Below are 13,216 nucleotides of genomic sequence, written 5' to 3'. Positions count from 1 at the left end.
GATATATTTTAATATATAAGATATATTAAATTTTAATAAATTTAAATTTAAATAAATATATATCAGATTTTAAAATATATTTATATATGCCACAGTAGATCTTTTTTCTGTTGACATATATAAGAGATTATCTATTTTTTTTAAACTTACTCATATAAATATAAATTCCGTGTGTCTTACAACACAACAGTGCCCTCCCTGCCTCCATCTCTCAGAAATTCCGGACCCTGCATTCCCAAAATCCAACCCCAGTCGTGTCTGGATCAGTTTTCCCATTTCCAGGAACCTGCTCAGAGGGAAAGCCAAGACTCTTGGATCACACAAATCCTTCCAGGAATAAAAACTGCATTAACAGTCCCGAATTATTCCCAACTATCCGAGCATCAACCACCGCACACTGACTTTTCCAAATATTTCCTGATTCCTGCAGGATTTTTACTCCCTCCATGAGACAGACTGTAGAGTATTAACTTGATTTTTTTTTAAAATCTGTTTATTTGCTCTCTCCCAAGTTAAGCCCAGCTTAACAGAAATAAATAGATATTTGTAATTATAATTACAAACTGGAAATCCTGCACTCGCTGCGGGAGCACGAACTCCCAGGCAGCCGAGGAGGAAATCCGGGATGGGATCCTCCAGATCCATCCCAGAATACTTACCCCAGTGAGCGTTAATTAGCTAAGCAGCGATAATTAGCTGTGAGCGTAGCACCCCAACACCAGCAATCCTCTTTCCACCGGCTGAAAGCTTTTTTTGGGATTTGCTGCTCCAACTTCCACCGGAATCTGATAAAAAACGATCCCAGAGGAAGCGGAAAATCCGAGATCCCAACCCCACTGAACACCTCGGGATGGTCAGAGCCTTACAACAATTCTCCTCCTCAGCTGCTTGCTTTCCCTGGGGAGGAACAATTTTGGAAAACTGGAAGTTGGTTTGGATTTTATTATCGCCTAATAAAGCATTATTATTATGCTGTCATTTATTTTATTTCGTATTCCAGAACTTTTGTTGTATAGGAGAAAGTTCATTCCTGCAGCCCTGGCTCTGCTGATGGGAGGAAAACACAACTGGGAGAGCTCCAGCTATTTTTTGGGGGATTAATGGAAGTTCTATTTAGGAAAATACCAGGAATTGACACCCCCCCCCTCCTCAAACCATGAAAGAAAACATGAATATTAACGAGGTCAAGGCAAAACTCCCGATATTCCCAGCAAGATTTCTGCCCCAGGAAAAGCCACTGGAAAAAAACCATTGGAAAAGTTCTTTACAGGACAAAACTTATAAAGAACCCGAGCCCAGAAAACTGAACGCCCCAAGTTTAACTGGAATAAACTGACAGCTCCCACCCTTCCCAAAGCACAGGAATGACAGGAAACCAGCCGGGGATAAAACATCAAATCCACATTTCCAACGCGCTCTGAAGCATTCCACAGTTTTCCCAATGTTTTTCCAAGAAGATTCCCCACAAGCGTCCCGTGCGGATTTTGCAAACAGACACGACGCTCTGCACGTCTCAAATTCTTTAATTATCTCGAGGAGAAGGAGAAAAAAACCAAACAGGGATAAAATCCTTGGAAGTAACAGAGTTTTTATGGATAACAGAGGTCAGGGATGACAAAGGGATCAATCCTGCCCCAAAATCCATCCCCGCAGAGGAGCAGGGATCTGGAATTGCTGCCTTGGGGAGGGAATTGGGAATGGAGAGCACTCTCTGCTCCTTTGGGAAGTTTTTCCAGCTCCCAGCTCCAGGATCCAGCCAGGCCACGGATGGGCGGTGGGGACAAGGACGGACAGAGGCACTTGGAGCTGCTCCTAAAGCCAGAAAAGCTTTGCTGAGCCTGGCTTAGAGCCTGAGGAGGGAAGGGGAGAGCCTGGGACAGGTCTGGAATCCGTGGGGTCGGATAAAGACAGAGAACAAGTTGAAATCCCTGGACCCTGACCCAGACTGTGCTGCAGCACATTCCCATGGAATAAAGCCCGAAGGATTCCCATGTTCCATGAAAAACAGCTCCAGAGCTGCCTGGGATGAGACTGAAATCTGCATTATTGCTTCACCCCTGCAGCCGAAGTGCGAGGCATTGAAATTCCAGGGATTTCAGGTGGAATTTGGAATTCCTTCCCTGTCGTTGCCCCATTGATCTGATTGTTTCTGTGATACCTGAGGAGCCCGGAACCTTCCTGTCGGAACATCTTCCTAATTGCAATAATTGATCCTAATTGCTCTTTGCCATTTCCAAATTCCAGAGGCAAGTCTAGATTGCATCCAAGTACGGGAAAACAATGATGAGATCCAAGCATTGCCCTATTACCTCTGGGGGTTTTTTGGTATTTAATGACCTAAGGAAGTTACAAAAGCAACTTTAAATTACACTTAGATATATAAAGTAATTAAATATGTTTAGCTAACACTGAGAAAATAAATCCCAAGCACCATGAAGACAAAAAACAATAAGAGATGAGTAATTCCAAGGTAATTAAGGACTTTTTATGGAGTCTCTCTGGATGAGTTTGGAGACCACTGAAAGTTGACCTCATCCTCATTTTCCAAGAGCAAACGAGTGATTAGCCCAGATTTTATTAAGCGCTCTATTCTGGGAGAACGATTCTATGACTCATTCCTTTTTTTTTTTTTTTTTTTTTTTTTTTTTTTTTAGTTCCTAATTTCAGGAGCAGCAGACCGGTCGGAAATTTCAGCGGCGTTTTCAACACTAAAAAGTCGCCCAGCGGAAAGACGGAATTGTCCAGATAAGAGAACACGGCAAACTCAGAAAAAGGGAAACGGGAATCCCTGCGCTTCTCGAAACGTTATCGACCCGCGTCCTCCGAGCCACGCGCGGTGAACGCGGCAACTCCCCCAAAAAGACTACAAATAAACAACCTGCTACGCTTTTTTTATTCCCTAAGAACGCCCGGGAAGCCAGGAATTCCTACCGCCGCCGAGGGGAGAACCGCCCGAGGCCGACGCGGAACGAGAGCGGGAACCTGAGGCGGCGGCGGCTCAGTTGCCGCTGAGTTTCCTCATGATGGGGCTGTCGGGCTCGGCGTTGGTGAAGATGCTGCCCACCACCACGTGCGTGCCCCAGAGGTTGTGCCTGATCACCTTGCAGCAGCCCAGGTCGTCCACGGAAAACCCCAGATGCCGGTAGCGCTCGTCCGTCTCCAGCAGGGGGTTGTTGGTGTAAGGCCCGAAGAACTGAGCGGAAAAGGGAAACAAGAACAATGGGCCAAAAAAAAAAAAAAAAAAAAAAAAAAGAAAAGTGAGGAGGTTTGGTTTTTTTTTTTTTTCCTCCACGTGAGGGTTTAAAATCCTGAAAGCAAAGCCTGAGCTGTCACCGAGACACACAAAGCAGCCGCACGCAGACAAGCGGTTTTGCAGAGCAGAGGTTTCTCCGTCCAGCCCAAAAGCTGAATTCCAGGCGGAGAGAGAGCTTCCTTGTTTTATTTCTTACTTTTTATACGTTTGTGGGTCTAGCAGAAGATTGGCTTCTGGGGTTTCCACCCCTCAGCCTCAGTGGCCAGACCAACTGTCAGTTACAATTGTTTTCAGGTTAGAAATATGCAAACAAAGGACAGGGAATGAAAAACAAAGGATTTGTTTATGTTACATCTGTGGGAAAAGGTAGAAAACTGCTCTTAATACTGTACAATAACTAAAAAGATCTGACTCCATTTATGAAAATCAAAAGGCTCAGAAAAACCAGGGTAACACTGAGTTTTCAGCTGCGCCAGGGCTGCTGGAGAAGTTTCGGGTTTGAAAGGTTTTCCTGGAGTGAATTTGGATCCCAACGCCACCCTTCCGCCCTTGGGAAGGTTCTGCTGCCCCCGCAGGGACTGGGGGCAGAGCCCTGCTAGGAACAGCACAAACAAGACAGGGAGTAAGGAGAGAAACTTCCAGGAAACGGCAAAAATGGACAGTTTAACTCTGCAGGAGGTCCCTACGGAAAATCGGTGGGAAGAGCAAAAAGGGGATTAAATCGCAAACGGATATTTGAATTAAAGTGGTATTTCAGCTGCAAACAGATAATTGAATTAAAGTGGTATTTCAGCTGCAAACAGGTATCTGAATCAAAGTGATATTCCAGTTGCAAACAGGTATCTGAATCAAAGTGATATTCCAGTTGCAAACAGGTATCTGAATCAAAGTGATATTCCAGTTGCAAACAGATATTTGAATTAAAGTGATTTCAGCTGCAAACAGATATTTGAATTAAAGTGGTATTTCAGCTGCAATCAGATATTTGAATTAAAGTGGTTATTTCAGTTGCAAACAGGTATTTGGATTTAAGTGGTATTTCAGCTGCAAACAGGTATTTAAATGGGTATTTCAGCTGCAAACAGGTATCTGAATTAAATGGGTATTTCAGCTGCAAACAGGTATCTGAATTAAATGGGTATTTCAGCTGCAAACAGGTATCTGAATTAAATGGGTATTTCAGCTGCAAACAGGTATCTGAATTAAATGGGTATTTCAGCTGCAAACAGGTATCTGAATTAAATGGGTATTTCAGCTGTAAACAGGTATTTAAATTAAATTTATTTAAGCTGCAAACAGAAATTTCAGTTTTTTTCTCTCAGGAGGAAGCTTCTGACTCTGGCCACTCCTGATTCTTGGCCAGGATGTTACTGCTGGAGTCTGAAGACAAAACCCCACTCCCATCAATCCCTAATTCCTTCAGTGCATGGAATCCTGGGAAGCTTTTCCACCCCCGGACTGCCTGCTCTACCTTACAAACGTTCCCTGTTTGCTCTGCTGACACAATAAATCCCTGCTTTCTGTAGTGTTTTCCAATAAAACCCCACTAAGCCCAGCTTTGCCAGGATCCCCTTGAACTGCGATAGGGTTTTAGCGGGGCTCAGACTAAAATTCATCTCGCGCTGAAAGCTCCCGCTGTTCCAGAGGAACAAAAAGTTCATTTTTTGGGGGGGACAAAGGGATCATTAACAGGTGCAAAGAGGGTTTTTAAAGCCTTCACCTGCACAGGTGTCAGGGTGTCTAAGTTACCTGGGGAGGGCAAAAAGCACCCAAGGGATTTGGGGCACAAAACTTCTCCAGTTCCCTAAAATCCAATTTCATTTCCTACCGATGCGCTGAGAGCTGACACAGCTGAGCTCGTGGTTCATTTAAAAATCTTAATTCCTGAAAGGAACTGATCCTGAAAAAGCTGGACTCGAGGCAAATTCCACACAGCAAGAACTCACTGCCAGTCCTGAGGACGGATCGATGAAATCAGCCCAGTAGCCCTCAGCAGAAATTGCATAGCAGATTTCCTTGGCACCATTGATGAACTGAAAGGGAAACAAAAAATAAAAAAAAATTGGGAAAAGAAAGGTGTCAAATGAGGTCGTTGCACTAAAACAATTCTTTCTAACTTGACCTGTTATAAATAAAATCCTTCGTTTACTTACAGTTATGAAAACTGGATTTTCCCTGCAAGTAGTGCCCTGAGCAGCCAAAGGTTCAGAATTTATAAAAATCAGATTTATTCAGCTTCGGTCCCTTAAAGGTCCAAAACGAGGGAATTTTACCCTTTACAGTAAATTCTGTGTCAATTCAAAGTGAGGGAACTTTACCCTTTACAACACATTCTGTATTAGTTCAAAATGAGGGAATTTTACCTTTTACAGCAAATTCTGTATTGGTTCAAAATGAGGGAATTTCACTCTCATTTACCTCATTTTACCCATATTTTACTTTACAGTAAATTCTGCATTATTTCAAAATGAGGGAATTTCACCCTTTACAGTAAATTCCGTGTTATTTCAAAATGAGGGAATTTAACCCTTTACAGTAAATTCTGTGCTAGCTCAAAATGAGGGAAATTTATCCTCATTTACCTCATTTTACCCAAATTTTACTTTGCAGTAAATACTGTGTTATTTCAAAATGAGGGAATTTTATCCTTTACAGTGAATCATCTCAGTTCAAAATGAGGGGAATTTTACCTTTTACAGCAAATTCTTTATTAGTTCAAAGTGAGGGAATTTTACCCTTTACAGTAAATTCTGTGTCAGTTCAAAATGAGGGAATTTTACCCTTTACAGTAAATTCTGTGTCAGTTCAAAGTGAGGGAATTTTACCCCAGTAAATTCTGCATTTTGAAGTTTGATGGCTTGAATGATGAATTACATCCAAACTGCAAATTAAATCCCAAATATCACGATTTCAGGCACAACATTTCTGATCCAGGATCTCTTCTGGTGCTGGAACAACCCCTCAGGGCGAGGTCAATAAACACTTGAGCTGAATTAATGCAAATATTTACATTTGGCTGTTTAAGCTCATTTTTTAGGCCCTGAAACGAGGATTTTTCAGGTGAATTCTGCCAAGCAAACCAACGTTTCCCTGTGAATTTGCTGTTTGTGACCTCACACCCCCTCCAGCGACCGGATTAGACTGGACAGGGAGGTGCCTGAGGAAGAAAGATGCCAATTAACACATAATTAGACCAGATTAAAACGCCAAAGAGCAACGGCCCAGAAATAATTCAAAGAGAAGAACGCACTGAAATGAAGGGAATTTTAATTTGTGCCGTTTTACGTTGATTCCTTTATCTTGCGGTTGCTTTAGAGAGCCCACATTTGAGTTTTAGGACATTCTCAGATCAATTTCGGGCATAAATGTGATTTATTTACAGGTTAAATGCCGGGTTTGGGGATATTTGACGAGTAATAGGTAGAAATGTTCTTTTTTGAGGTGCTGAGGGGGAATGGCAGCAGTGAACAGCGACACGTGGTGGGGAAATGGTAAAGTTGTGGGAAATAAAGGGATTTTCGGAGCCCTCTAGGGGTAAAAGAGCAAGATGAGGGTCAGAGGAAATAACAGAACTGAAATCCAGGGGAAAAGAACTAAAAGCATCCATTAAAGTGGGAAAAAAACCACCAAAACACCAGAGAAACCGGTGATTTTTACATTTTTGAGCGGTAAAAAGTGCTCGGAGTCTGCAGTGGAACCTTAATCAAATGACAGGAGAATAAAAACAGCAGCGAAATCCCACAAAACCCACTGGATTAAAGCTGGAATAAGTGAGAAAACAGTTGCTGGATCAGGACAACAATCAAGCGCCTTTATTAATCTCCTGTAACATTTTAACAGAGTTTGGACTCACCCCACTCTGAAGAATTAAAGAATTCTAAGCAGATATTTCACATAAGGCAATCAAAAAGAAAATTATAAAGCTGGGGGTGGGGGGGGGAAAAAATCTCCATTTTATAAGAGAAAAGGATTAATTCCAAATTGCTTTAAAATAACAACACCAGAGCTAGAAATGCCGCGAAGCTCGAGGAAGAAGAGGATGAACTCACATTTTCTAAGAGCATCTCCCTCTCATCCTCCACCTCCTGGCTCCACACGGTCATGTCGTTTTTGGTTTTCTGGGTGACAGTGAGCACGGTCAGACGCTTGGAATTCACCTCCGGGAACAGGGACTCGAAGTCTGAGAAAGGGGAAAACAGCCAAGTCTGCCCTGCTCCTCCACGGGAGCCTTCCCCTCTCACCCACACCAACGTCTCAGGCAGATTTCCCTTTTTTAAACTGGTTTTGTTCCCGTTTAATTTCAGTCCTTTCCTCCCTGAATAAATGGAAGTCACAAACTGAGCGCTGCGATTCCAGTTTGCTGTTTTCTTCAGCGATTCCAAAGGGTTTGACAACGGGATTTTGGGTGGGGAATTAAATCCAGAATTGCCCTGGCATTAAAACAACAACCGAAAACGACATTTGAAATTAAGTATTACATATTGTCACCAGCAAAGCTTTGGTTTCTGTTCTAAATAACGGGATTTTTTTGTAATTAGGAACCCTGAATTCACCTTTTCTGCACCACATCCTGGGCTATCCCTGGCAGAGCGTTCCCTGCGCTGCTTTTACCATTTAAAAAGTCAGGATTTTCTTAGCTTTAAATACAAGTGAACCTTTTCTCAGCAGCTCGGGACAGGCTTGCACCGCGCATTCCACCTTGGCATTTTCAAAGTAGGTTTCGGCGTTATTGATCTGCTGCTTCTGGGGAGCATCAGAGCCCTAAAAACCCACAAAAATCCAAATTTTCTCAGTTAATGTCAAACAGGAAATAACTTTGTTCATCAGAAGATGGTTCAGTAATCAGGTACACTCGAGCACTTTCAGATGATTCGCAAAGAGACTTCACAGTTTTTATACTAAATACTAAAATAATAAAATTATTTAACATATTAGAAGATATTAAAAGATACTAAAAGGTATTAAAAGCTACTATTAAAAGTAAAAATAGATTTTTCTGTTACTTAAATCCACACAGAAATACGTATCTTTTATAAAAATAAGGAAGTTTTCTATTTTATTAGAATTGTATTATGTTAAAGCATGCAGAATAAATATAAATACAGAAATATTATTATGTATCATATGAATGTAATATAAATACAGAATATACAAATATACACTCTCTCTCTGTATATGTACATAATGTAAGTACAGAAACTTTTGTTAATGATCTGCAATAATTGTTTGAATTATTTAATGCAAAATTAACTGACAGATTTCAGATATTCCCTGATTCTAAAAGTTGCACTGATTGAACTGAAGTGGAATTTTCTGGGCAAAAAAAACCCTTTTTAGGGCATTTTAGGATCCAGCCAAGCTGAAAACAGAACCTGGGGAGCTCCCAGAGGCTGATATTCCCCAAGCCCTTTGGGATACAACGACTCATTCACAAAATCCAGGATCCAGCACTTTTCCAATGGAGATTTCCTCCCTTAATCCCAAAATCTGAGCACTCCGAGCTCAGAGCCGGAGTCAGCAGCACTAAAGATTTGTGGGAATGTTGGGATCACGCTGCAATTACCAATTAATGATTCTGATTGATAATGACGAATCTGAATCCTCTCGCTCTGAGGCTGGGGGATTCCCGTGCGAATTCCACGGTTTTCAGAACTAAACGTTGCCCAAACTCTGCAAATCCTGACGCATTCCATAAAATCCTGAAGGGAATTTCAGTTTTGCTCAGTAAAAGGCGCTGAGACGTGGCAATCAGCAGGTTTGGAGACTGAAATTCTCCCAGTTATCGCTCCCAAAACGCTGTTTCAAAACAGCCTGAAATCCTTCCTCCTAAAAACAACAACTTGTGTGGCACCTCTTGCTCAACCCAGCTAAAGTTCAGATTTCCAAACTGAGCAGAAAATCCTTTTCCAGGAGGAAAAGAGGGCTCAGTTCTGCTTTCCCCACCCCCAGCCAGGAGCGGTTTGCTCTCACCTGGAATTCGTTGATGTACTGTGCCATGACGAATTCGTGCCTCTCACTGGCTGAGGGCTCGGCTAAAATATCAGGGAGGCTCTTGGAAGTTTGGGATTTCTTCTGGGAAGCTGTGCCATGGAGGTGGCAGTCGAAGCCAATGTTCCCAGGCAGCTGGAACCTCTGATCCTGGGGACCAAAGGGCCCCATCACCTCATCCGGCCACACCGTCCTGGGACCTGCAAAGCTTTCCGTCAGAGAATCCCAGAAAACACAGAAAACACCAGGAAAACCCAAGGGAAAAGTCCTCTCCCACTTGAGGAAAGCAGGAAAACCCAAGGGAAAAGCCCCCTCCCCCTCAAGAAAAACAGGAAAACCCAAAGGAAAATCCTTCTTCCATAGGAGGAAAGCAGGAAAACCCAAAAGGAAAGCCCCTCACCCACAGGAGGAAAGCAGGGAAACCCCTCTTCCACACCAGGAAAGCAGGAAAACCAAAAGAAAAACCCCCTCCCACTCAAGAAAAACAGGAAAACCTAAGGAAAAACCCTCTCCCAACAGGAGGAAAGCAGGAAAACCCAAGAGAAAAGCACTCTCCCACAGGAGGAAGCAGGAAAACCCAAGGGAAAAGCACTCTCCCACTCAAGAAAAACAGGAAAACCCACGGGAAAATCCTTCTTCCACAGGAGGGAAGCAGGAAAACCCAAAGGAAAACCCTTTCCCCACACCAGGAAAGGAAGAAAACCTAAGGGAAAATCCTTCTCCCACAGGAGGAAAGCAGGAAAACCAAAAGGAAAACCCCGCTCCTACACCAGGAAAGCAGGAAAACCTAAGAGAAAATCCTTCTTCCACTGGAGGAAAGCAGGAAAACCCAAGGGAAAACCCCTGTCCCACTCAAGAAAAGCAGGAAAACCAAAAGGAAAAACCCCTCTCCTACACCAGGAAAGCGGGAAAACCTGAGAGAAAATCCCTCTTCCACAAGAGGAAAGCAGGAAAAGGAAAACCCATGGGAAAAGCCCTCTCCTACACCAGGAAAGGAAGAAAACCTAAGGGAAAATCCTTCTTCCACAGGAGGAAAGCAGGAAAAACCCTGTCCCACTCAAGAAAAGCAGGAAAACCAAAAGGAAAAACCATCTCCTACACCAGGAAAGGAAGAAAACCTAAGGGAAAATGCTTCTTCCACAGGAGGAAAGCAGGAAAAACCCTCTCCCACTTGAGGAAAGCAGGAAAACCCAAAGGAAAACCCTCTCCCCACAGCAGGAAAGGAAGCAAACCCAAGGGAAAACCCTTCTCCCACTCGAGGATTTGCTGAGAAACATCAGCACTGCACAAATCCAAAACCCCTCTCCCAAACTGGGGATTTCAAGGGAAGAAATTCGGTTGTTTTTGGTTTTTTTTCCTTACATAAATCAGGAGGTGCAGCAGCCACGTGAGGCTCATCCGAGCCAGAGGATCCTGCAGTGGAAAAAGCTTTGGCATTCCCAACTCTTTTGACTAAGGAATAAAAGCCTGGGAGGTAGGTGACCAATCTTGCTCTGTTACAGAGCACCTGAGGAGAGAAGGAACCAAAAAAAAAAAAAATCAAAATAATCATTTAAACACAGCTCTGAGAGGAGAAAAATCCACCCTCAGTAAGGAGGTGAAAAATTGAGTTATGACCAGCTGCAACATCAAGCTGCAGAAGGATTTTATTATTTTTGTTTTCTGCTATTCCAAGGAAAAAAAAAAAAAGGTGCCGATTTTAATTTTTTTTTAATTTTAGTTTTAACTTTTTCGTCGTCACTTTTAGTGGTAATTAAAGGCCGCTCAGGTGAGGAAAAAAAAAAGCCCTGAAAATTTAAACGTATAAATAAAAATGAGTAAAATAAAATATAAAAATTTAAAAAGAAATACAAATAAATATTAAATAAATAAAGATTCAGTACCACAATTAAAATCTAAAATTAATTCTTTAATTAATTAACCAAACAACTAAAACTAATCTAAACTAAATTATGGATAGGGATTTTCTCCATGAATGTTTCCACGCATGTCACCCTGGAAAACACAAATCCCACCAGTGTGAGTGTTTTTTGTAAAATTCAACTTTCCAGGTGAGGAACAGCAATTCTTTCGAGAAAAAAAAAAAAAAAAAAATCACATAAAAGGGTTCTCCTCAAGCGCTGCAGCTTTGATTCTATAAAAATTTATGCAATTTTAGATCAAGGGAGGCACTTCCGGAATTAATTTATTTTTAAATAACAGAATAAATGTTGCTGTTTGGATGTTTAATACAAAAATTGCATTGGAAGTATCAGATCCTAAGGCAGCAGAAGGCTCCTCATCCAGAACCCCTGTGCAAATATAAAATAATTTCTGTCAAATTATTAAAAAAACTCCAAATGCTCAGCAACACATTTAATTTATGACTTAAATCAATCATTTACAGTTCAGGCCTGGAGCTGCCTCGTTGTAAAACAACAAAAATCGGATCCCACTCAAATCTCTCCTCTCTGTTACGCAAAGTCGCTGCCGAGATTGATTTTTGCATGATTGTGACGTTACAAACAGATGCAAACAATTACAGCCGAGGTGTAATTAGCAGAAAAGAGCGTTTTTCCTTATTACCAGCCTCACTTAGCACGGAGATGTCACTAATTACGGCTGAGCTCACTCACGCAAATATTTACACACAACAAACAGCACGCAGGGAGTTAAGGAATTATTCACGTCCCCGTGGCGAGAGAAATTAAAGAAAAAAAGAAAAAAAAATAAAAATAAAAGTGTTTTATTCTTCAGCCTGACATCGGCTGAGCGCTCCAGAAAGGCGGAATTCCTTTGTGGCAGAGGCCGGGATAAAGGGAAAAGCACGGGTGGAAAAACGGATTTAATTCTTCAGTGATATTATTACTCCTGGAATTCTGGAGCTGAAGGAGGGCAGGACTGGGGATACGAGGATGAAATTCTTCCCTCTGAGGTCCGGGCAAAAGCTGGGGCTGCCTTTCAATCTCTGGGATAACGGAAGGCGTCCCTGCGCACGGCAGGATGTTGGAATTAAATAACTTTTAAAATCCTGTCCCACCCAAACCTGTTCGCAACTCTATTTAATCCTCAACTCCGCTGTTCCCGGGATATCCTCGAGATGGGGCGCCGCTCACTCACATTGGCCATGGCAGACGCTGCTGTCCCCTCGCTGACAGGCCCCGGCACCCCTGGAAAAGAGAAGAGCAGAGGGGAGAGAACAGAAAAGGGACAAGAAAAAGGAAAGGGAAGGGAAAAGGCGGCGCTAGACTCCCCAGCCCCGAAACCTCCTCACACCCCGCCCGCCCCGCACGGCCTCCCCCGCGCTCCCCGCAGGAGCGGCGCCGCCGGGGACAGGCAGCGGCAGCTGACGGGAAAGGAGAACGAAACGGGAAAAGGGGAGAAGGGAGCAAGGAAAGGGGAGAAAAGAGCAGAAAAAGAAGAAAATAAAAAGGAACCCCGGGCCCTCCTCACCTCTTCCTGCAAAATGGCGGCGCTCACCCGCCCTCGCCACGCCCCGGCCGCGCGCCCCCAGGCCGAGCCAGTCGATCCGCCGACACATCGATGGGCGCGGCTCGGAACCGCGCGGAATCCGCCGCTCTGCGTTCGTTTGCTCAGGGCCGCGGGAGGGGCGGTGGGAGGCCGTGAGGGGAAGCGGCGATGGCGGCGGGGCCGGGGAGATCCCGGTGGGCGATGGCGGGGCTGGGATCGGTCGTGGCGGGGCTGGGATCGCTCGTGGCGGGGCTGGGATCGCTCGTGGCGGGGCTGCCGTGTCCCCTCGGTGCTCCCGAGCCGGTGTTGCCCGGTGTGAGGGGCGGGGAAGAGCGCCCGTGGGTGCGGCGGCGGCGGGGCAATACCCGCGGGGGGCACCAGGGAGCAGTCGCGGAGCGTCAGCCGCCCTCATTGTCCTCCGCGTCATTCCCGGGGATCCATAAAGTGGAAAATGGGGAGGAAAAAGGGGGGAAATGAGGTTTTTTGAAGGGAATTGAAAGGGTGGGGGTGTTTCCGCTAAGGAAA

The 13,216-nt window shown here is 43.9% G+C and overlaps 1 protein-coding gene across 1 annotated transcript; it reads right to left on the bottom strand.

The window, feature by feature from the left end:
* Positions 1-1,505: 1,505 nt before the first annotated feature.
* On the bottom strand, positions 1,506-12,718 carry MMADHC (metabolism of cobalamin associated D). Its single transcript, XM_040070057.2, has 8 exons — positions 12,674-12,718; positions 12,341-12,390; positions 10,604-10,748; positions 9,224-9,441; positions 7,909-8,014; positions 7,303-7,433; positions 5,200-5,286; positions 1,506-3,193 (listed from the first exon to the last, which is right to left on the bottom strand). The coding sequence occupies exons 2-8, from the start codon at positions 12,347-12,349 to the stop codon at positions 2,999-3,001; spliced, it is 891 nt and encodes a 296-aa protein (XP_039925991.1). The 5' UTR covers positions 12,350-12,390; positions 12,674-12,718; the 3' UTR covers positions 1,506-2,998.
* Between the last annotated feature and the right edge of the window lie 498 nt (positions 12,719-13,216).

The sequence above is a fragment of the Hirundo rustica genome, chromosome 7 (genome assembly GCF_015227805.2).
Source record: "Hirundo rustica isolate bHirRus1 chromosome 7, bHirRus1.pri.v3, whole genome shotgun sequence".
NCBI classification, from domain to species: domain Eukaryota; kingdom Metazoa; phylum Chordata; class Aves; order Passeriformes; family Hirundinidae; genus Hirundo; species Hirundo rustica.
This window is presented reverse-complemented; position numbering and strand designations above follow the sequence as displayed.